This window comes from Fundulus heteroclitus, chromosome 1 (assembly GCF_011125445.2).
Source record: "Fundulus heteroclitus isolate FHET01 chromosome 1, MU-UCD_Fhet_4.1, whole genome shotgun sequence".
Lineage (NCBI taxonomy): Eukaryota > Metazoa > Chordata > Actinopteri > Cyprinodontiformes > Fundulidae > Fundulus > Fundulus heteroclitus.
This window is the reverse complement of record NC_046361.1, coordinates 39,615,434-39,639,338: the sequence shown is the minus strand read 5'-3', so window position 1 is coordinate 39,639,338 and position 23,905 is coordinate 39,615,434. Positions and strand designations below refer to the sequence as shown.

Here is a 23,905-nt window from a genome sequence, read left to right as displayed (position 1 = left end):
GTTAGTAAATCTTCATGAGCGTTTTCATGATTTTATTGCTATACGCTTTGGTTTCCTTATTACAAAGCAATTCAATATTTTATTTTTTCACACGATAGCCCCAGTTCCAAATGTTTTTTTTAATTATTTTCATGAAAACACGCGGGCAGTGATATTGGGTTGTCTTTTATCAACTAAAACCAACACTTAAATAAAAAAAATTATTAATATCATGATTGTTCCCTATGTTGTGGTTTAGGTTACCCAGAGTCATCTCTGCTGTTATACTATCGGCTGCTGGAGGACATAATGACCACTTTTCCTCACTCTGCTACTTTTTCCTACTACTCTACCATTTTACATCATCTGCTGTTATTTCTGGTATTAACTTCATGTTCCGTTTTTATTTCACTCTATCCAGAGGAGCCACACCCAGCCTGGCATTCTGGTCAGCTGGGACATCGTCCTGGATGGGGCCATCCACTGACCCACTACCACCCACGGCTTCACGTCGTCTTTCTACCGATGGTACACTGCCAACCTCCATCTTTTTGTGTTCATCCCCCTTTTAGACAAAGCAGTTGAAGCTTTTGCTGTAAATGTGTCTCATCATAAAGATTTTAGCGCTGAGTCAACGATTCCTCCTCCAGATGAAGCCGCAGACTAAAGGAGGACTCCTGGACCAGGAGGTTACTTCCTGTTAGAGGAAGGTTCTGCTGGAGGCTACTTCCTGTTAGAGGAAGGTTCTGCTGGAAAAATTGAGTTTATTATACACTTAAATATTAGTATTTAAAAATACGATATTTTTAGGGCCTTGCTCAGTGATCAGCAGGTAAAACACTGAAAATAATGTTTTTTCCCCTATCCACTAAATGCAAAGTTGAAAACTTTAATTTTTTCCCCACAAATACAACCAACTTGTAGGTTTGTTGACTCAATTTGTTCCAAGTTTAACAAAAACAAACAATTTAATGGTTAAATTAATATAATCTTATAATCTATTAATGTTCTTTCTGCCCTGCAGAACATTTCCTCTCCTTCCCGTTTAGATGTTACACTTAATGGTTGAGTTAAAGCAAAGTTTAAATAAATAAGTTATAGCTGGAATTAGCTGGACAGACCTCAAAAAGCCTGATCAATTTAAGATTTATAAAATAAAAAATAATTATGACATAACTGGAAAGACTGGACTGGATGTGACTGAACTGAATTTAATTAGATGGATTAAAGGGAACTCAGAGTGAATTAGACTTGTTTATTTTCATTTTAAGAGAAAAACTTATGCAACAATTTAAGATATCCAACAAAATATTCCATAACAAAACGAAGGGCGTCAGAAAAGGGAACAGGAAGAATCAATGGCTTCTCCGGTCCTGTACTTTAATTTCAAAATGTCAATACAAGTTCATTCCTAAAACATTTGTGAAGAAAAAAAGACCAACACAGACCAACACTAACCTGAGCTAAATATAAACACATTATGCTACAGATATGAACAGGAACGAGAGTATTGTATGAACGTCTGGATTTTTTATTTTAAACATTAAATGTGAAGACACTAATGACCAAAAGGAAAAGCTGCGCTGGATATGGCAGCTAAACTATTTTCTTTTTATCTGTTGTATTTTCGGGCGGATAAAATTATCAAAGACCTTCTTAAAATAGTGATTTGTTACCGTTTCTCTCTGGGGACGGATCTTATAAAAACTAAAGTTTATTGACCACAGAGACCCGGCTGACGTGGTCTGCGTCGTCAGGAAAAGCGAGACAGACTCACTAAAATTAATCAGGGGCTTAATTGAATTAATTGCCAGATGATTATATTTCACAATCCTGTTACTCATCATCATATTAAACGTTAGACGGCGATGCGTTCGGTATTTCATGTGGGGTGAGAATCATCTCAGAAACGCAGGACGCTCCGTCCAAACATCCAGGCTGCAGACGGTTCACACCTTGGGGACATTTTGTACCTTCGTTGAAAACCTGTTTAAAGTAATATTCTCTAACCTATTGGGTCTGCTATAAGAAAGCCTGGTCACATGACTCCAATTAATATCTACTACAAAGACTACAAATAGTTTCTTAGAGCTATTTTAGTTTAATCAGGATTCCCAGATATGCCATCATGGAGAGAAATGGTCAAATCTTGAAAAATATTGCAAATAGAATAAATAATACATGACATATAGGTATTTTTGTGGTTTTTAACAATTCAGCAAATTATTCATTAACAGGAGAAATAAACTAATAAGCAATGGTTAGACAGGTCATATGGTTTGAATGTAGCAAATGGAAGTAGGTTGGGGTGAAAATAACCTGTTGGTTGAGAAATGTGGATAAAAACGGTGACAGTGAGCATATTTTAATCTTTTCCACATTTATTTACCCTAAAAGCTTTATTCCACTGTTAATAATAGAGGAGCCAGAGACTGGAATACGTTTTATTCTAACCCCTCGATTGACAGCATATATTGCCATATTGGCACCGGGCTTTCAATATACTTTTTATCTGTATTTTATTGTGACTTGCTGTAAAATTATTGCCTGTTTGGGACATGAATAAAGAGCCTAATTCGTGATAAGCTCCTACAGGAAAAGTTGGCAGGTCGAAAACCAAAAAAAAAAACCCTCCAGACTCATAAAAATCACACTTTGCATTTTGAGTTTAACAATCGTCTTATATATAAAAGGTTAAGAATTTGTGCTTTAATGACTAAAGGAGGGTCTTTTTTTCTGCAACATTTAAAACTTCTATGAAGAAACTGCAGCTCAGTTTCCTTTTATGTGTTAATTGATCAGTCTAATAAACAGAAAAATACACAAACCTGCTTTAAAACAACACTTCTAGCCTAGCAGCAGCTGTTCCACCGCCTATAGAAAGGTTACCCGGGTTAATGAGTGATGCCGGGCTAGATAAGCCCGCTAAAAGGCGCTGGATGCGGCTGCGGGTGAACTTTCTATGACAGCCGGATGAGCCGCACATGTTCACCGGGTGCAAAACCCGACAGCAAGCCGCATCCAGCGCCACAGAAACCGGCTCAGGACAACCGTGATCGCGGCTCTTACCCGCACTCGGAAGCGGAACATGGCCAGGCGGACGCAGTGGCTGAGGCAGGCCGGGGGCAGGAACCATGCCCGGGGAGGCGGGGTGGCCTTGCTGCCGACGTGGTTGACGATCAGCTGCGCCGTCTGCCGCTGGCCCTGGGCCCGCCGCGCCCACTCGGGCCAGCGCTCCTTCCCCAGAGTGCCGTTGAAAACCACGACGAGCTCCAGGCCGCCCTGGTAGAGGCAGGCCTGCGACAGGGCGGCGAGGTAGCCCAGCATGGCGTTCCACTCGCCGCCGCACACCCAGTCCGTCTGGTAGCCGCCGTACAGCCGCTGCAGGCTGGAGTCCGCGTCGATCAGGATCCGGGCGGGCGGCGGCGGCGGGGGAGGCATGGGCCCGGGGTGATGCGGGTGGTGGTGGTGGTGCGGGTGATGGTGGTGGGGCGGCTGGCGGGCCGCGGTGCGGGCGAGCTTCAGGAGGTCCACGGGGACGGCCGCCCCGGGGCACCGCTTCTCCAGATACTCCTGGAAGCCCTGCACGCCCATGACGGTGTTGTTGAGCCGGTGCGTGTGGCCCGGAGCGGCTTCGGAGTACGTTCTGAACGCCGTGTTTGTAGCGTGACGTGGGGCGAGACGCTAGCTAGCAGCGCTAACTGGTCTCCGCCGTATTGACAAACTGTACTTTAGAGTTCAACGGTAAAGCAGCCGGTCCGTGGGGTCGGCCGGCCGGCGGGTGGGTGGGCGGGTGGGTAGTAAAGGGGGGCTGTTAAACTAACGAGTCGGTTAAAGAGGGTTTTATCCCCGTAAATGTCCCAAAATGCGAGCCTCACTGCTGGTCGCGGCTGCGCGGATTAGTGTCCATCCCTGTCGGTGTTTTCCTGGTGCGCTGCCAGCCAAGGCCGGGGTCGCTGCCTCCCGACTAGAAAAAGTTCAACGGTTTTCCCGCTCCCATAACGTGGGGCTTCACGCTTCCACGGTCACGCCGACGGCGAGTAACGGGGCATGCAGCGGGGCGGCGGGCGCCGCCGTGAAATGTCGACCAGACGAGAACCCCCTCCGGTTGGTCCACATGAACGGACGCGGTGCTGGCTGGCTGCGCGTTCTAGGCTAGCAACCGCGCAGGCTGGACGGCCAGTTCGCGGACATAGTGTTCAGATTTTTAAAAAGTCGTTGTTTTTTGGTGTTTTTTTTTTTCTTATAATGGCAGCCGTGTTTTTTTTTTTTTTTGTGCCACGTTTGTCGTGCACTGCAAATGGGAAAGCCCGGCGGACGTGTGGCCGCAGCGCTGTGAGTCGCCGGCGGTTAAAATCAGTTTAACGGAGAGGAGAAAAAAAAGCAAAGTACTAAAGCGGTGAGGCTAGCTTAGCTGCACTTCTATTTGCTAACGGTGGCTAGCCGCTAGCTTGCTGGCAGGGTCCCCGGCGTGATTTTGACGCGTCAACTCCCGAAGACGAGTCCGGGGCGGACACGACGCGGAATGAAATGGATGTTTGACGAACTGAAAGAAAAGGAACTAAAAGAAAATAAAAATAAAAGCCCGATGGTGCCTCCCTCGCGTTCGTCCGCGCTCACGGCTTCATGTTGCGGAGGGGAACGTTACTTCCAAGCGACATCAGCCATCTTGCGACTTCCTCGCGGCCCAGCGGAGTGGGAGGGGAGGAGGGAGGGGTGGGGATAGCGCGGAGCGGGGAGACGTCACTGCCGCGAAGGCCTCTGGGACGTGGAGTCCACAAGTGAGAGCCACGAACCTCAACGCTACCTGTCTTGGAACACGAACGAACTACGACTACCAGCTTGAGGGCGATTTCGGTTTTGACTTAGATAAAAATCTAAAGAGCAGATTTTTTTTTAAACGGTGCACATGTGAGCTGACTTTCTGTTCTATTTTTTTCCTTCTCGAAAATATAATTAAATATTTTCCAGTAAATATCATGCAATGCACAATTTTATGCAGAAAATATAGCTACTGAAAAAAAACTATATTGATTTAAGAAGAATATCGATGAATAATTTATAGTTTAATACGGGAGCGGTCACTGAGTGCTAACAGGTAGAATGACGCTGTCCCCTTTGTGATAAATGGTCGTGAATTTGGCGCCCCCTGGTGGCTGTGTTTAGTTATGTGCGCCTTTAAGAAAATGTGTGGAAAATAATGAGCAAACTAGGCCAGAGTCCATGCTTCTCTTTTCTCTTTTGCACCGAAGAGCCTCTTCAGTGTCAGTGCTGCACCCTGAATCCATCAAACGTGTCCAACAGCGTAGATGTTTCCTCCCAGCGGCTATTGCAGTATAATCAGCACCGTAACTGACCATGTAGCAAACAAACAGAACTCAGCTATTTATTTTTCTCTCCATTGTCTATACATTTATACAATGTCCAGATCCTCACCATGCGTCATCTTAATTTGCTTTTCAGATGTTGCGTTTACATCTGCATATTCTTAAATGACCATTATTTACTATCTATATTCTATTTCTGGGCAGCTGACAAAATGCAAATTTCCCCACTGAGGAACAGAGGAAGGATTATTCTGTACTATTTCTTTTCCAAAACTAGCCCATATATCACCTAATAACTTTAAAATGCCATGAAAATGGCCACGAAAAGCCCTGCAAAAGTATTCACATCCCTTACAATTTTCCCGTTTATCGTGTTAGAAACACAAACAGTTTTAGCTTCTTTTTCAACAAAAATTCTGGGAAGTGTGCAATTTTTATTTATGCGGACTCTCCCAAATAAAATCCATCTGGCGTCTGAGTATGGCGTAACTGGAAACCTATCAAGACACGACATGACAGGCCGACCAAGGAGAGCGTCAGAGAAGCAGCCAAGAGGCCAACTATTAATTTTTTAAGTTTTTTCATGTGGGTTTGGATAGATTTTTTCCCCCTTTTATTGAAGAAACTGACGCTTACAAAAAACTGCTTTTTATATGCACTCAGGTTATCTTTTTCTGGGTTTAAAATTTTGCAACATCTAAGTGTGATGTTAAAAACCCAAAAAAGAGGAAAACAACTGGAGCAAATACTTTTTCACGGCTCTCGGTTTCATTTGGTAAAGAATCAAAAGTTTCTGAATCTTCAATATTAGTTTTAAAAAAAAAGGCATTGATCGGGTTGATGGCCGAGGTGTGGACTTTAAGCTGATGACTTGACTAGAGTCAGACTTCAGTCACAGATTTGATAACTTCCGATATGGTTATATTAGCAAAGACTTACATACAACTTTGACTTAAATACTAATGACTTGACTTGGACTTAAGCGTCTTGATGCTCTCAGGTGTCCCAGCTGTCAACCAGCAAAAGGTCGGATCCACCCTGAGCAAGTCGACAGTCCATTGCACGGCTGAAAATATTCACGTTAGCACAAATTAAACGTCTACAGAAGGCCTTAGATCAGGGGTGTCAAACTCATTTTGGTTTAGGGGCCGCATACAGCTTTATCTGATCTCAAGAGGGCCACACGAGTTAACTCATTGCAAAATTAAATAGAACTAATAAATGTGGACTTGTTGTTGATTTTTATATTAAGTTAATTTCACTTTTACACAATATATTATGAATAACCTCAGCGTTTTTAAGAAAAGTGTGTGCAATTTCAACAATACTGTTACCCAGTTAAACATTTACTTGTGCATTATGCATAAGAACTGATCACAGTGATTGTACAATGTTGAAAAACATTTATTCACATTTTTTGGAACTTAAAAACACTGTCCTGCATGACAAAATACATCAAACAGATAAAAATTAAGAAATGATTTGAATTTTTCCACACCTGAAGCTTAATCTGCGAATTAAAACACAGCGTCCCTCATGGACAATATAGGAACTGCATATTTTCAATTAAACGAAGTACATGTTTTTTTCAATAATTGTTTTATCATTCTCTTCCTTTTATCTTGTCCACTTGTGAAAGTCAAATCTGATGAGCTCTTTGTGGCATCTTATTGCCACATTGCCAGACAGGACACTGGGGGGGGGGGGGGGGGGGGGGGGGGGGGGGGGGGGGGGGGGGTTTTATTTTTATTTTATTTATTTTTTTTATAATGATAATGCATTTAGCCACAGGGCCGGACTAAATTGTTCGGCGGGCCGGATGTTTGACACCCCTGCCTTAGATGATTTGTGACGTGTGTGTGTTTGTGTTCTTGTACTTGCAGCTGAGCGAGAACATTTTTTGCTAATTTTTCTGGGCTTGGTTTAGAACTAAGGTGTGAATTAGTTTTAGCTTAGGGCTAGAGTTTGGTACAAACCGCTTACGGTTAGGGCCAGGGTCAGGATAAGGCCATAGAAAGGATTGAAAATGACTGGAAGTCTTTGGAAGTCATTAATAGCTCAATATGACTTGTAAATGACTTGTAACCCGACTTGAGACTTACTTGTGATCTGGGAAGCAACGACCTGATGGTACCTGCCTCAGCCGTTCCTGCTGCCGCACAGACGGGTGGCTTGATGTTAACTCTTATACTTTATTTACTTTTTATTTTCTCATTCTTGAAATGAGTTCACACACTGTTTAAAAACGTCTTGACATTTGCATTTACAGCTAAAAACATGTTTGGTATTAACCTGACTATCTGGAATATTAAACAGATGAATTAGTCTGTTTTTAAATAACCAGCTACCGGACGCCACGTCAAAGAAAGGAGTCTCAGCTTCTTCTTCTTCTTCTTCTTCTTCTTCTTCTTCTTCTTGACGTTTATTGGCAGTAGGCAAACAGCTTAATGGGACATTAGGAATGTGGATTGGATAAAAGTCCCAGCTGCTAGACCCGCCTATCCGTGCAGGATTACAGGGAACTGGTGCCTATCTCCAGCGGTCATTGGGGAGGAGGAGGAGTCTGACAGGTTGTCAGTCCATCACAGGGCATCACAGGACAAAAAATAGACACACACTTAATTCAGAGACCAATTAACCCAACAGTCATGTTTTTGCACTGTGGGAGGAAGTCAGAGTACCTGGAGAGAACCATCCATGCACAGGGAGAATATACAGAAGGACCCAGGATCTCGTTGGTGAAGATTCTCAGTCATCCAGGTCATGATCAATCCAAAAAAGGTTATAAAATAAAACAGCTGGACTTCTATTCTGAATTTTTAAGGCTTCCCAGATGTCTTCAGCGTCAGAATAGAAGTCCAGTTGTTTTATTTTATAACCTTTTTTTGGATTGACCGACAGGATATTTTGGTTTTATTATTTGTTCTGTTGTTTTTCTCCTTTGGGCAGAAAGTTCTAACCCAAGTTTGATTTCTATCGCTAACCAATTAGCACTCCTTGTTTGTTAGTTGGTGTCTCCCTTTAGGCAGCAGTGGTCTGATCAGACACGTCTGGTTAGTATGTGAGTTCCTTGTGTTACTAGTTGAAGTCAGTGTATATATATATATATATGTATGTGCATATATTTTGACATTTTTGTAAATAAATTAGGAACTCTTACTAAAGAGAACTTAAAGTAAGTAAAAATCTTCTTGGAATGAGTGCATTTGTCCTTGATTTGAGCAGGTAAATATTTTTATTTGCCAATGGAATGAGTATTTTTACCCCTAAAATGACATAATTAGATAAACTGCACTTGAAATAAGATGATGGAGATGAGATTTTCCTATTTTAAGAGCAAAAATCTCATTCCATTGGCAGATAAGATTGTTTATCTGCCCAAATCATGGACAAATACACTAATTTCAAACATTTTTATTTACATTCTGTTCTCTCTTTGCAGTGTCCCGGTCAGAAGGCCTTAATTAAAGTCCTCTGACCGCCGTCGCCTCTTCCCAGACCTGACAATCCTGCTTGTTTTTGCTTCTGGTAGAGCAACACGGAAACAACAGGGCCTCATGCACCGCTGTTTCTGTGTGTCTGTGTGACTCCAGCACTCAGCGGAGGCCTCCATAATTACAAGCCCCTCCAAACGAGGGGGCAAAACAGATTAATGCCCCGTTGGAGGGACTAGAAAGGGGGAAGAGGAGGAATGCAAGGCAGAGAAAGTGAGATCGGCTGCTCAGTTCCCCACTTCTCCCCGATAACCTGAGACCTGACCCCGTCTGCCCTCCCCTCTCGTTTTTAATCAGCAGGTGATGCAAGGCGACACGTACATGTTAGTCCAGTGTGCATGTAGGAAAAGCTCTTTGATCTGCTGCTCTGCACACATGGGGGGTGGGGGGGGGATCAAAGCGGCCCCAGCAGCAGCACACTCTTAATCTAAGCAATCAGCTGGAAATTATATCAGTTCCCCGACGCTGGAAGGCCCACCAGGTCCTTTCATCGACGCTCTTCCCACTCACACTTCTCCTCCTCACCGATTTTTTGTTTTCCTGCTGAATGCAAACGAGGAGAGGAAAGCAAAGAGAGGGATGCTGGGAGGGGAGGGGAGGGGAGGAGGACAGGAGCCGGGGCTGGCGTGAGCTGACAGAGGTCACCGTGTGAGCGGAGCGGGGATGGAGAGCTGGCGCGCATGCAGCAGGCGCAGCATGGAGGCGGCGTGCGTGTGCAGCAGGCGCAGCATGGAGGCGGCGTGCGCATGCAGCAGGCGCAGCATGGAGGCGGCGTGCGTGTGCAGCAGAGGATCAGGTCGACCCGGCTCCTGCAGACGCTGGACGGGACGCTGAGGACCAGCTCAGTAAGTCTGAACCTCACGCTTCTCTACTAAAGCTGTTAACCTGTGGATGCTTTTACCGACTCTGCCAGGGTTAGGTGAGAAATAGAACTCAGATCAGTTAAATTTACGACTAGAGAAGGAGAAAAAGACGAGACTTAACAGACTTTGGTTTTGGCTTTTGGCTTTTAAATTGAAAAAGGCGCAGAGCAGCAGGTGTCCAGACGGCTAATTGGATTAACGAGGCCTAAAGATGATCATGTAAAGTCCTCACATCCAGCCTGCGTAGCTGCTGAGGGCAGAGCTGGCTCTGGACCGTCTGTGTCCGAAACAAAGCGGATGCAGTTTCAGCTTCGTAGTTTGTTGACTTGGGAACGTGTTAACTGGGCTTCACAGCAGCCGCCTGCCTTTCACACGACTCTCCGCCCGGCAGGAACACCAAAACACGCCGGAGGACTCCAGTTTCTCTGCAGCCCGGACCAAACTGCCGCAGCTTTTTCCCTCCATGTGAGAAAAGTTTGCTTCGTCAGAACCGGTGTGGCTGTCTGGAGTAGAAACGTGGGCCGAGAGAGAATAAAACCTCGTTTTAATTAGATTCAGTCTGATGATTTTCTGCTTTTAAACACAAAGTCAGACCTCAGTTCTAAGAGAGAGTTTTGGGGGCTTTGAAGGGACATTTCAGATGTTTTCATCTGTGTTTTAGCCACATTCTCAAAAAAAAAACCAAAAAAAAAAAAAACAAGAACTGATGTTAATGTGAAATAAAATAATTAAAAAGAAACAGAAATTTAGGACTGGTGAGTCCTAATTTGCATAATATTCAGTAATATTGATTCAATGTTAGCTTTTATTTGTTTCGTCTTCAGTTATTTACACTTAAAATGGTTGTTGCAGGTCTAAAAGAATGCATATTTTAATGTCAATTTCAATTAACAAAACAAAACGTTGCAGGTTTAACCTTAAATAAATAGGCCACTAATGACGTGTGAGTCTGGGAGAGAATAACGGCTGAATGACAGGAACAAACCATCATCTGTGGAAGAACAGGAAGCTGACAGCAGATAGATTTGTATCGTTTTCCATTTTTACCATAATGGAAAACTTTGTCTTGGTCTTTCACTTAAAACCTGATACTACATTAATACCAAGTCTGCATCAGTGACCTCAAACCAACATTAGTTCAAAATTTCCATAAGATTTTCATGTTTTTGGGTCAGAGAGGTTCGACGGGAGCTTCTGTTATTTGAAAAGCCTGAGCACAATGCATACAGAGACAGAAACAATATATTTTAGTGTTAATAAGCACTGATGAGAGGTTCAGTAGAGAGGATTAGACTAGAATAACATATAAATGTCTTTGTGATTGTTATAATGTCTCAACAATAAACTCAGCCTGCAATATTTTAATTAAAAAACTAAAGTAGTCAGATTTTTTTTAGGAAAGATTGTAGATTCAGTAAAAAGGGTTTTTATTGTTTGCGTCATTAGAAGAAAGGCGTCCAGTTAGCAAATTCATTTTAATTTCAATTTTTAAAAAATAGAGAAAAGTTGGTGTTTTCTCAGCAATAAGAACTGGATTTGGGTCCCTCTTTCTTTGAAAACATTGTTGTGTTCAGATCAAACAGATCACCCTGATTGGATAGATGTGGTCCTTTTTTTATGAAATTAAGGAGAATCTAAAAATCGAGGTTTTTCACAGACAAATGCTTTGTTTTGTGCCTGATCTTAAGTTGCTGGTAACGATTGTGGTTGAGCCAAAAATAAAAAGTCTCCGTCCACACCAACCACCTCTGCTGGTGGTCACACCTGGGGGCCACAAATAATTAGGCCAGGGGGCGCAAATGGCCCACAGACCACACTTTGGACACCAAATATTTAAACCAAGTGGGGATTTTTGTTGTTTTATTTTTTGCTTCACATTTTAGCCTATCAAAGAACTGGTGTAAGGTCTGACCTCTTTAGATCGTTCAGTCCCCATGAAAGCTACTGAACCTTATCTGGCTGTAGACACCAGGCCTTTTGGGTCCTCCCATCACCGACCCAAACATGTTGATTTCTGCTAAATGCAGCAGTGATCAAGTACACGGTAAAAAGGAAACTAAAAGTAAGTAAAATATTCTTGAAATGAGTGTATTTGCACTTGATTTGAGCAGCTAAATAAGCCGAAATAAGTCCTCAGGATTCATAAACTATCCTCTGGACTCATAAACTGTCCTCTGGATTTATAAACTATCCTTTAGATTCATAAACCGGAGGTTTTCCTTCCCGTTAATGGGGAATTTTTCTTCCCACTGTCGCTTCATGTATGCTCAGTATGAGGGATTGCTGCAAAGCCATCAGCAATGCAGACGACTGTCCACTGTGGCTCTACACTCTTTCAGGAGGAGTGAATGCTGCTTGGAGAGACTTGATGCAATCAACTGGTTTCCTTATATAGGAAATTTTTGACCAATCTGTATAATATTATTGATTTTGACTTTGTAAAGTGCCTTGAGATTTCATGAATTGGGGCTATATAAATAAAATTTAATTGAATTTAATTGAATAAACTGTCCTCATCATTCATAAAATGTCCTCTAGAGTCATAAACTATCCTTTAGATTCATAAACTATCCTCTGGATTAAAAAACTATCCTTTAGATTCATAAACTATCCTCTAGATTCATAAACTGTCCTCTAGATTTATAAACTCTTCAGGACAGTAGAAAGTTTTCTGGTCCGGCTATCTGAGAGGATGCGGTGGCCTGTGAGGGTGAAGCAGTGCAGTCAAGTAAGAAGAGGCCTAAAAGCAACTAAAATGATTTTAAAATGGATTTCAAACTGAACGGGAAGCCATTGAAGGGGTTGTGTGTTCTCGTTAAAAGCAGGAATCAAACTTCTGCAAAGTCCAGCACAGCAAACCTAAATTATATTTACAAGAAGTTCTCGAGATTGTTCTTCCCCCTAAAAATAGACCTGAGTCAGCTTCCACCATCACCGCCTGATAATTAGTGACGCTCATCCATCATCTGTAGTCCTGGCCCCGCGTCACATGATCTGTTGTGACTGGAGCTGCAAAAAGGGAACTAAAAGTAAGTAACATTTTGTTGAAATCAGCGTATTTCTCCTTGATTTGAGCAGCTAAATAGGACTATTTGCCAATGGAATGAGTATTTTTACCCGTAAAATAAGATTATTAGATATAATGCAATTGAAATAAGATGATGGAGATGAAATGTTCTAATTTTAAGTGCAAAAATCGTATTCTATTGGCAAATAGTCTTATTTTTCCTGCTCAAATCAAAGAGAAATCCACTAATTTCGAGCACATTTTACTTCATTTTACTTCCCTTTTTGAAATGTGGCCTTTTGACCTCCGGTTATGAAACAGGCAGCGGCTCCGCAGTCGGAGGATGGTGACCGTGCACACATCAGCTGTTCTTGTGTTTGTCCCTCGTGGGCTCCTGTTGGATGTAAACTTGGCAGCCGGTCGGCGGCATGGCTGTAAATAACCCAGAAACACAAAGATGGTCAGGCCTCTGTGAGCACATTCATCCTGCAACACAGAGACGGGAAGCAAAGAGCTTTTTGTCTGCAGGCATCACCTCAACGCTTTCCGTTCAGGTTCAGCCAGTCTGACAGTTTTCAGGCCGTTTTTCACAATAAAAGTAAATATATTACAACAGATTTCAGTTTAAAGCGTTTAACGCTGACCAGAAGGGGCAGTAACTAGTTACATTTACTCAAGTAACTTTTTGAAGGCACTTTTAGGAGTAGTTTTACTGCGCTGTACTTTTTACTTTTCCTTTGGTGATATGGTTTAAAAATATTGCTTCTCTGACTTGAGTAACTTCACTGAATTAAGAAGCGACTTGTTTTAGCCAAAGATCCACCAGAAAGACACAACGACAGTTTACCTTCTTGTTTTAGACACAAGTTTTGTAGTTTTTCTGTTATTTTCCTTCTGCTGAGATCATTTGTCGTTTGGAGAATGAAAATCATTATGCTGAAAACAAGACAGAAAAGTGTTCCTCTTGTCTGAAGTTATTTTATAATTATCTTTTGTATATCTTTTTTTTATTTTAGTGTACCAGATAGAATACCAGAATGCGTACTTTATGTTTTTGTCTGTTTGATTACATCACTTTTAAATATTAAATCAGATGTTAGGAATAATTACTCAGTGCTTGAGTAGCCTTTCTACCAAATACTTTTTTTTTTACTCGAGTAATTTCTTGGTCAGCTACTTTTACTTGAGTAAAAATATGTTGTTCACTGCAAAAAGGGAACTAAAAGTATGTAAATTTTCTTGAAATCAGCTAAATAGGACTATTTGCCAATGGAATGAGTATTTTTTTACCACTAAAATAAGATATTTAGATATTCTGCTCTTGAAATAAGATAATGGGTACAAACTGTTGTGATTTTAAAATCTTATTTTTGGCAAACGGTCATATATTGCTGCTCAAACAAGGAAAAAATCACAAATTTAATGACATTTTACACACTTTTAGTTCCTTTTTGCAGCGTAGCGCTCTCTGCCCACTACCAGTACATCTCTCTCCTCGCTCCCAGGCATCATGTCGGCCTCCATCGTAACGGAGCCATACCGGGACCAGTCAGGCGTTTCTGAGGCCCCGACGGCCCCCAACATCACGGAGCTGGACCGGGACCCCCTGCTGGCCGCGACGGAGGTGGTGGTGCTGGCCGTCATCCTGCTGCTGGCCTTGGTCGGGAACGGGCTGGTGCTGGTGGTGCTGCTGAAGCGGAGGCGGCGCCACAGCCCGCTGCACCAGTTCATGCTCAACCTGTGCGTGGCTGACCTGGTGGTGGCGCTGTTCCAGGTAACACACACCGTCACGACGCTGGCTTTCATTGAACCAGGGGAGTCCAGAGGGTCCCGAACCTTTCTGCTACAAAAATGGCCGACTGGAAGGTCCTTTAGATTTAAAGAGACGGCACCAAAACGAGCTGCTCGCAGATGCACCTCAGAGTGGGGGGGGGGGGGGGGGGGGGGGTGGGTGGGAATGAGGAACATGGAGGTAGATTCAGACCAAATCATTGCAGTTCCACTTTATATAGACAATTGAATGACCTCAGCGTGAAATGGAAGAATTGAAGAGAGTTGATATGTCCCCTTTAATTACAGGTAAAACATTCAATACTCTTCACATATAAAGCTAGAGTATTGAATCGAGCTTTACAGCTGGCTAATGATGCCTCAGGCCATCCAGCAAGGGCTTTCTTTGAGATGCTTCCCTCAGGGAGAAGGTATCGTTCTGCAAAATGTACTACTGATCGCCATTTACACAGCTTCTTCCCACAAGCTGTGATTGCTTTGAACAAAGCATCTTAAACTAGGCACTTGTATGTATGTATGGATTTTATTGTACAGCATTTTTATTTATATATGGAGCATTTTTAATATTGAGGCTTCATGTGGCTTTGTTTGTCTGTTTTCTATGTTGTGTCCTCTGATGTGTTTACGTTGACTTTGCACTCTGAGCTACTTGCACATTTTTTTTCCAATGCAGGTAAAACTGCAAATGGCTAATAAAGTGAATCTGAATCTAAAATCTGAATCAATTAACCGTGTTTCAATTCAATTCAATTCAATTTTATTTATATAGTGCCAATTCATGAAACATGTCATCTCAAGGCACTTTACAAAGTCAAATTCAATCAGATTATACAGATTGGTCAAAAAAACTTCCTATATAAGCAGCATTCACTCCTGGAGAAGCGTAGAGCTACAGGGAGAGTCGTCTGCATTGTCCATGGCTTTGCAGCAATCCCTCATACTGACTTAGACTTAGACAACTTTATTTGTCATTATGTATGCACAGAGTGCGTACAGAACGAAATTTCGTTGCATACAGCTTTGTAAAATGCAGTAAAAGTTAAATTACAGTTTTTAGGTGCAGCAGAGATTTAAAAGTAAACAATAGATTTAAAATACAATTGGAATGTAAACAATGCAGGAGAAGGTTACAGTATACAAACCATTGTATGTACATGAGCAAGCATGTTTAATTCTATAAACAGAATAAATGAACATGTTAATGTGGGTTCCAGCAGAGGACCGTTTGCTCCACTCCACTTTGACTCGGCTCAGGATTTGTCGGCCAGTCTTTGATGGATTCTCTGCTATGTTTTTTGTTGTTTTTTCTCCATGTTCCAGGGTCCACTTCTGCTTTGGTTTCACATCAAACACGGTAGATTTTTTAATTACTTTTATGATCAAACCAGACCCAAAGTATGACGCTTCCACCCCCGTGCCTCGCAGTGGGTACTTTCTCTTTTTGGAGTGCTCTGCCTGGTCTCACACCAAACTCGTCGACTGCGTTGGTGTCCAGTTCAGATTTAGACTCTTCTACCCAGAGAACATTGGACCAGACGTCCTGGTTGTCTACGTTCTCTCTGGCAAACCTCAGTCTGGTAAACCTCAGTCTGGCGTTCAGAGCAGAGTTTCCTCTTTCTATAAAGCTAAACAAACATTTTCACAGTAATGATCTGTGTGACGAGTTTCTGTCCGGCTTCAGGGCTCATCGTAGCACTGGAGCAGCTCTGGCAGTCCTCCGGAGACGTTTCGGGGTTTCTGGAGATTTCTCTCAGCATCTTGCCGTCTGATTTTGAGCTGAACTCGTTTGAGAACAACATTTTCTTCAGTGAAAAAGCAGATTTACATTTTTTTGTAACCTCCTTACGTCCCTTGCCAGACTCAGAAGCTAAAAGGAACCATAGGTGGGGAGTAACTAGTTACATTTACTCAGTTACAACTTTTTGAACAAAATGTACTTCTGGAAGTATTTTTACTGCACAGTACTTCTTACTTTTACTTGAGTAAATATTATAAAGGCGTATCGCTACTCTTGAGTAAAATTTTGGGCTATTTTATCCACTGTGAGTAACTTCATGAATAAAGAACAAACTTATTTCACAGTTTATATTAAGGTGAGACTGTCAAGTATGTTGTTTTAATCTGCTGAGCTCATCGAGTCATTTATAAGTCAAGTAAGTCAAGTTTTTTGTTGAAAAACGTTGATTAGAAAAGTTTCTTCTGCCTGAATTTGTTACTTTGTAATTGTTATTGTTTGTAAATGTTTTATGTTAGTCGTTAAAATACCAGAATTTGTACATACTTTTATATTTTTGCCAAGCCAATTACCAAATGTTTAAATATTAAATCAGTTGTAAATATTTATTCAGTACTTGAGTAGCCTTCTTGCCAAATACGTTTTACTTTTACGTGAATAAAATTTCTGGCTACTCTACCCACCTCTGCAAGTAACTAACTAAAAACATTTTAGCACTGTTCCCTCCAAAAAAATGTTTTCCATCATAATCGTCTCAAATATCTATATGACAAGGACACACAAATAAATGTTTAGCTTGATGTAAATTCATTTTTTTATTGAGACTTTTTTTAAAACTACATCCATTTATGCAAACTTACAAAATCCGCAGTGAAATAAATTATTTCACTTCGAGTGGAGGTTGATCTGGTGGTTCAGTCATAATATGACGACTGACCGGGAGAAAAATTAAACAATATTTAAATCTGTACATGTGCACAACCTGCTTATCTCTGCATTATTATGCAGAAAACTAAATAGAACATTATGTAAGGGTAATATAACAACTACAGCATTTCTTAGATGAGATCACAACACATTTGATGCAACATCTGGCAAATCTGGATGAACAAACAGCTAAACCCTAATAACCATAGACAACCAACAACATTTGTGGTTTTTCATACCTTTTAAGGGCTTTGTGAACACAGATCAAATCAAACAGTCCCACTTTACTCACATCTGCAGATAACACTGCCCCAGTGATGCTGGGACACTCCCTCACCCCCTGATCTCACCTCCATCAGGTGTTACCTCAGCTGGTGTGGGACGCGGAGGGCCGCCTGCCCGGCCCAGACGTCATGTGCCGCCTGGTGAAATACCTGCAGGTCCTCGGCATGTTCGCCTCCTCCTACATGATTGTGGCCATGACTGTGGATCGCCACTACGCCATCTGCTGCCCCCTGCAGGCGCACCGCAGCGGTGCAACAAGGCGGTGGAACACCTTCATCCTGCTGGCCTGGAGCCTCTCGCTGCTGCTCAGCCTGCCTCAGGTAGCAAACACCATGAAGCAGCTAGAATTACTCTTTTCTGGAGCTTTTGATTAAAGGTTAAATGCAAACTAGGGCTGAAAGATTTTGCAAAATAATCTAATTGTGTTTTTTTTTCTTAATATTGCGATCTAATGCAATTCCCCCCCCCCCAGTTTAATTTATTATGTCTTTTTAAACATATACAAACAACAAATCAATTTGTTTCCTCGCTGTGCGGATTAGTTGCTTAAAGACCCACAGCATCTAAACTCAGAGCAGAAATGATTGCGTTCTGCCTACGATATATTTCAACCAAAAAATCAATTTTGACTTTTCTCTGCATTAACCACAAGCAACAAAAATGGCGTCTAAAAAAGATGTTTGTAAAGAAGGACTATTCAAAACAAGAACTTTTAATGTTTCTATTAATCAAAATATTATTCAAGAGAACAGCTTTTAATTGATCTGGACATCAATCCTTGTTGAACATAAAGTGCAACCAACAAGCAAGTCTATGTATTAAACTGATGGACCTGTACTTAATGCTTTGTATGATTATATAAACTCTAAAACAAGTAATAAAATTAGATTATCTCACTGCTGCAACTGTCTTCCCTTCCATGTGGAGCAAACCCACTTTAAACATTTTACTGACACCTAATGGACGCGTCTAATTCCCTAATTGTTACATAGCCAAAAATTGCAGAGCTCTGCGATTTGGAAATTGCGTTTTTTAAAATTGCGATTATATTGAAAATGTGATTAATTGTTTAGCCCTAATGCAAACTACAGCTTTTCTTCTAGGGACGAGAAAACAGACAGATGTTGAAGCGTAGTATCAAGAATTTATGCTGTTTGCTGTTTAGCTCACCTGATTCTCTCTATGGTCTCTTTGCTTTCTGAAGGATTCAGGTCTGCACAGCAAAAATAGAACCAAAAGTCTGTAAAATTCCGTGGAAATTAGTGCATTTGCTCTTGATTTGAGCAGCTAAATAAGATTATCTGCCAATGTAATGAGATTCTTGCCCTTAAAACAGGAACAACTCACCATCATCTTATTTTAAGTCCAGTTTATCTAATCGTCTTATTTTAGGGGTAAAAATACTTATTCCATTGTCAGATAATCTTATTTAGCTGCTCAAATCAAGGACAAATGCGCTAATTTCAAGAAGTTTTGCTTAAGTTTAGCTCTGTTTTTGCAGTGTGACAGTCTGGGATGTCCATCTTTTCCCTTTGTGCCTTAATGAACTTTGATAAACTCTTGGCTGCCTCCTCTCACCTGTTTGCCCGGCAGGTTTTCATCTTCTCCCGGTCTGAAGTGGCCCCAGGCGTCTACGAATGTTGGGGACACTTCGCCCAGTCCTGGGGCCTCAAGGCCTACGTGACGTGGATGACCCTGGCCATCTTCATCATCCCCGTCCTCGTCATCACCTTCTGTCAGGTAAAGAAAGCCGGAGGAGACGATGTTCAAAGATGTCGCCGCTCTGGACCCCCTCTTACGTCTCCCTCATCAGGTGCGCATCTTCAGGGAGATTCACCAGAGCCTGTACAGGAAACCAGAGCGCCGCCTGTCCCCCGCCTCTCTTCCTCTGTCCAGACGGGACAGCTGCAGCCGAGGAGGAGGAGGAGGGAGGTCATCGCTCACCTTCAACAACCCTGGGAGTCCCGGCGGCGCTGAGGTGGGGTCAGCCTTGCAGCACGTGCCCATGAGTCCGCTCAGGTCCGGCATCACGGCGTCTCAGCGTGAGACGAACACCCGGCGTGCCGGTGAGACGCTTTCCTCTCTCATTTAGAACGTAACGAGAAGGTTCTGTTTACTCATCAGGACGAAGAGCGCCGGCATGAAGGATTTCTTTGGCTGTTTCATTTGTCTTCTCCACACAGGGTCAAATGTTTACATACACCCTCACCAGTGCCGTCTCTGGCATGATGAGTAAAGTGGGACACAGAAACTCAACGCCTGTTAGCAGCAGCTAGCTTTCTCTGGTTAATAAAACCTGACTGATCACTTTTAAATGAAACAGATAAGTTAGCATAAACTACCACACTGGAAACGCCATTTTATATAAGCCAAATGTAATTTAATTTTTATACATAAATTACAAACAAAGGCCCACTAATAATATTAATTTATTGAACAGAAAATATTCACATCAATATTTCTATATGAACCGGCAATGACAACCAACACTTGATTGTCCCACTCCATCCAGCAGAACGTAAACATACCGTCTGCATTTCCAGCGTTCTGATTGGTCGATCTGAGTTTGGGGCCGTAGGATTTGTACCCCACGTCTGTCTGCTGAGAGCGTACTGGGCATGCTCAGTGTGATTACAGATGTTCATTATTTAAACAAACGCTGGGGGGTCGGCCCCAATATCAAGGCGCCTCAGGAGGATTTAGCTATTGAGCTTGTCAGTTTTCTGGCAGCCTTATTTGGACACAAATGTTTATAATATAATTTTATTGGTAAGGAAATCAATCTTTTTAACAATATTACTCTAAAGAACGATCCTGTCCACTGATTATTGTGAACGTAGAGCTCAACAGCGACATCTGGTGGCCCCATTGGCCCCAAATGCAGAGACGCTGCAGACTCTCACCAGTATTTTGAACATACTGATGATCAAAATTCTCATTATGATGAACATACTGAGTATTTTGAACAGTTCTTGCTAAGTAGCTTGTTGACCACATGCTCCATGTTGCCTCTGACATAATTGACCTCTCTTCTTTGCACAGTGGAACAAATTTTGTGTAATGTGTCGGTTTCCTGGTACCGACCCAACTTTTAAACTGTGCATACATTTTTTACTAGTATTGTTCAAGTCGGGGTTTTAGAAAGCTTCATTTAATGTACGTTTGGGAATGCGTCTGCCTCGGTGCTCTGGGGTTCTTTGGCTGCTTAAACAACCACTATTCAGCATTTTTCTTATGGATAAACCTCACAGACACCAGTTCACTCTCAGCAACATCTACAGGTTGATCCAGGTACTACAGACTCACTTCTATACAGAAAACTCCTGTTATTATCTTCAGCTGTCACTTTATACATGTCATATTAAATAATCCTGTATATTCTTCAGTGATGGTATCAAGGCGTTGGTTGTTTGTATCTATAATGCTTTACCGGCTGGTTCTGCTGTTCTTTTTATATCTCTCTTTGTAGGTGTAGAAGCAGAATCTGAGGATGTTATATTGCTCTCTCCCTTTTCTCTCCTCTTTCTCCCTTTTAGCATTTTGTCTCATCTGTTTCTCTCCTTTTTTCCACTTCTAACTTCCTGTTTCAATGTCTATTTAATATGAAATAGTCCCAGCATAAAATCTAATAAAGATTGTTGCATGTATAAATCAAGTGGAAAGGAGGCTCCAGTTAAAGTAAAATCTGTTGGGCTCCTTTTGGCATTAAGACAATTCTTTTTGGGGGGGTCCTGAAATTGTCCACACCCCTGCATACATGTTGATATTCTGCAATCTGTCCCCACAGCGCCCTCTGCTGTTTGCCCCACACACCCTCCCAAAGCCCCCCCGGCCGGTGGTGGGGAGGTGACGGCCGCCATGTCTAAAACTGTGAAGATGACCCTGGTCATTGTTGTGGTCTACTCGCTCTGCTGGGCCCCGTTTTTCAGCGTGCAGCTGTGGGCGGCCTGGGACCCCGACCCGCCTCAGACAGGTAGGTCTGTCTGCAGAGACCGAGGCTATTCTGGGTGTCCACCACAAGCTTCTCAGACTTTTCCTCCAGTTCAGTACCAGAAAATTAATCCACACCAACAGTCCACTTTACAGGTTAGGACATACACTGCAAAAAAGGAACTAAAAGTAAGTAAAGTTTTCTTGAAATGAGTGCATTTGTCCTTGAATTGATCAGGTAAAAATTAAACAAGATGATCTGCCAATGGAATAACATGTTTGCACTTAAATTAGGAACAACTCATGTCAATCATCTTATTCCAAGTGCAGGATATCTACTTATCTTGTTATAGGGGTTTAAAATACTCATTCCATTGGCAAATAATCTTAATTATCTGCTCAAATCAAAGTCAAATACACTAATTCCAAGACAATTTTACTCATGTTTAGTTCCCTTTTCGCAGTGTAAAAATGTTCCGGCCCTCACCAGGTTTTAAAACTGTTGGAATCTAACCTTAAAAATCAGAGGCATTGATGAAATAAGCGTGAATAAACCACTTCAGCAGCAATATCAGCGGCCTTCATCAGTCTGACACGGTGGAGGAAGACTCCACCGTGTCGCAGATCATCTGCTGGGGTTTGGATCCCGCTGACCCGGTTTGAGCCAAGCCGTCAGACTGCAAAAACAGAACTTAAAATAAGTAAAACGTTCTTAAAATGAATGCATTTGTCCTTGATTTGAGCAGGTAAATAAGATTTGCCAATGGAATAAGATTTTTGCACTTAAAATAGGAACAACTCATCTCCATCACCGTATTTCAAGTACAGGATGTCTAATTATCTTATTTTGGGGGTCAAAATACTCGTTCCATTGGCAAATAATATTATTTAGCTGCTCAAATCAAGGACAAATACACTAACTTTAAGAACATTTTACTTATTTCTAGATTGTTTTTGCAATGCAGATGGCCTCACCTCTGTCTCACACACTTTGGCATCTGGCAGTGAGACACAAACTCCTCTGAACACCAGTCAACAAGCACAATCAGCCCCAAACCACCGTGCTTCAGCTGCATCAGGTGGCGTGCCCATAAACTCACATCAACTTTAACTGCATATACACAACGCTGCGTCACACTTTGCAGCTACAATCTGAAGGCCTTCCGTGAGAGTTTAAGGGAATTCATAACAAAATAAAAAGCATGTGTGAGGTCAGACACTGATGTTGGACAGGAAGGCCTCCAGGCCCTAAGCTGGTCCATCAGGCTGAGGACTCATGCATGTCCGGTCTTTATGGACTGTGCTTGGTGTTCAGTCATGTTAGAAGAGGAAGAGGCCATCAGTGAACGCTCAGACATGAGGAACTAGGGGGAAACATTGACTGAGGCGCTCACACTGATGACTAAATGCATCTGATGCTTTTATTGGTTATATCTTCTCCCCTCTGCCTGGCTTTGCTTTCAGACGCAGCGTTCACGCTGCTGATGCTGCTGGCCAGCCTGAACTCGTGCACCAACCCCTGGATCTACTCCGCCTTCTCCAGCAGCGTCTCCCCGGAGCTCCGCCTGCTTCTCTTCTGCCGGACGGCCTCGCATCGACGGGGGTCTTTGCCCAACGACTCGACGGCCACGCACACCTCCAACTCCCGATGACCCGCCCCCCCACAGGCAGTCATGAGTTTATCAGAGGAATAATTACAGAGAAAAGCAGATGACCACAATATTTGTAGCTAGATATTAGATTGTATTTTACTTTCTGGAGAACTGGCAGCATGACTTTAGATTGGTTGCCTTCCTGGTGCCGAGCAGTTTGTGCTTCGTCCATAAATCTTAAATAGAGGGTAGGGCTTTGGGAGGGACAGTTTCTCAGCCCTGGTCCTCTGGGTCAATGTGAGCTTCTGAGCTTTCTGTGTCTCTGCTCTGTTTTCTCTAACATAGAAAGTACTCCTGGGTCAATGTGAGCTTCTGAGTCTCTGCTCTGTCTTCTCTAAGCCCCAGTGGGTGGAGGCAGATGAGCGTTCACACTGAGCCTGGTTCTGCTGGAGGTTCTCCTCCCTGTTAAAGGGGAGTTTTCCTCTCCACTGTCGCTTCATGCATGCTCAGTATGAGGGATTGCTGCAAAGCCATCAACAATGCAGACGACTGTCCACTGTGGCTCTACGCTCTTTCAGGAGGAGTGAATGCTGCTTGGAGAGACTTGATGCAATCCCTCATACTGAGCATGCATGAGGCAACAGTAGAGAGGAAAAGTCCCCTTTAACAGGGAGAACCTCCAGCAGAACCAGAACCCACTAGGGCTTAGAGATCGAAACCCGGTTCGCCTTGTGGCACCAATTAAAAGATTTATCTGTGCCAAGATAAAAAAAGAAAGAAAAAAAACAAATTAAACAACTTTCAAATATTCAGCCAAAATGAATGTAACGGCTACAAGAACCAGGCCCTCTGCCACTTTTATAAAGGACGTTTATCCATTATTAGTGGCGTCTGCTTTTATACGAGTGCTTTGATCCTTTATGGGTAAAAACTTTTGCATAAAGTAGTTTAATTACTTTAGTTTCTTCTTTGGTA

General features: G+C 42.4%; 2 protein-coding genes across 3 annotated transcripts in view; one reads left to right on the top strand and one right to left on the bottom strand.

Moving 5' to 3' along the window:
* fam120c (family with sequence similarity 120C) overlaps positions 1-4,691 on the bottom strand; it is a 30,901-nt gene extending 26,210 nt beyond the window's left edge. For both annotated transcript variants that reach the window (XM_012869391.3, XM_012869402.3), the window contains exon 1: positions 3,049-4,691. In XM_012869391.3, the coding sequence (XP_012724845.2) occupies positions 3,049-3,573 (525 nt within the window). In that variant the 5' untranslated portion in view covers positions 3,574-4,691. The remainder of the gene's footprint in view (positions 1-3,048) is intronic.
* A 4,772-nt stretch (positions 4,692-9,463) lies between these two features.
* On the top strand, positions 9,464-23,291 carry LOC105930763 (vasopressin V2 receptor). Its single transcript, XM_036142803.1, has 8 exons — positions 9,464-9,522; positions 9,556-9,645; positions 14,176-14,444; positions 17,483-17,728; positions 19,002-19,148; positions 19,222-19,474; positions 21,196-21,381; positions 22,803-23,291. The coding sequence occupies exons 3-8, from the start codon at positions 14,181-14,183 to the stop codon at positions 22,988-22,990; spliced, it is 1,284 nt and encodes a 427-aa protein (XP_035998696.1). The 5' UTR covers positions 9,464-9,522; positions 9,556-9,645; positions 14,176-14,180; the 3' UTR covers positions 22,991-23,291.
* Positions 23,292-23,905: the final 614 nt, after the last annotated feature.

Bases quoted from the DNA above. Each gene is read 5' to 3' on its own strand.
- LOC105930763 (XM_036142803.1), top strand. From the start codon at position 14,181: ATGTCGGCCTCCATCGTAACGGAGCCATACCGGGACCAGTCAGGCGTT. The intron at 14,445-17,482 runs GTAACACACACC...CACCTCCATCAG, and splicing joins TGGTGGTGGCGCTGTTCCAG to GTGTTACCTCAGCTGGTGTG. The intron at 19,149-19,221 runs GTAAAGAAAGCC...CTCCCTCATCAG, and splicing joins TCGTCATCACCTTCTGTCAG to GTGCGCATCTTCAGGGAGAT.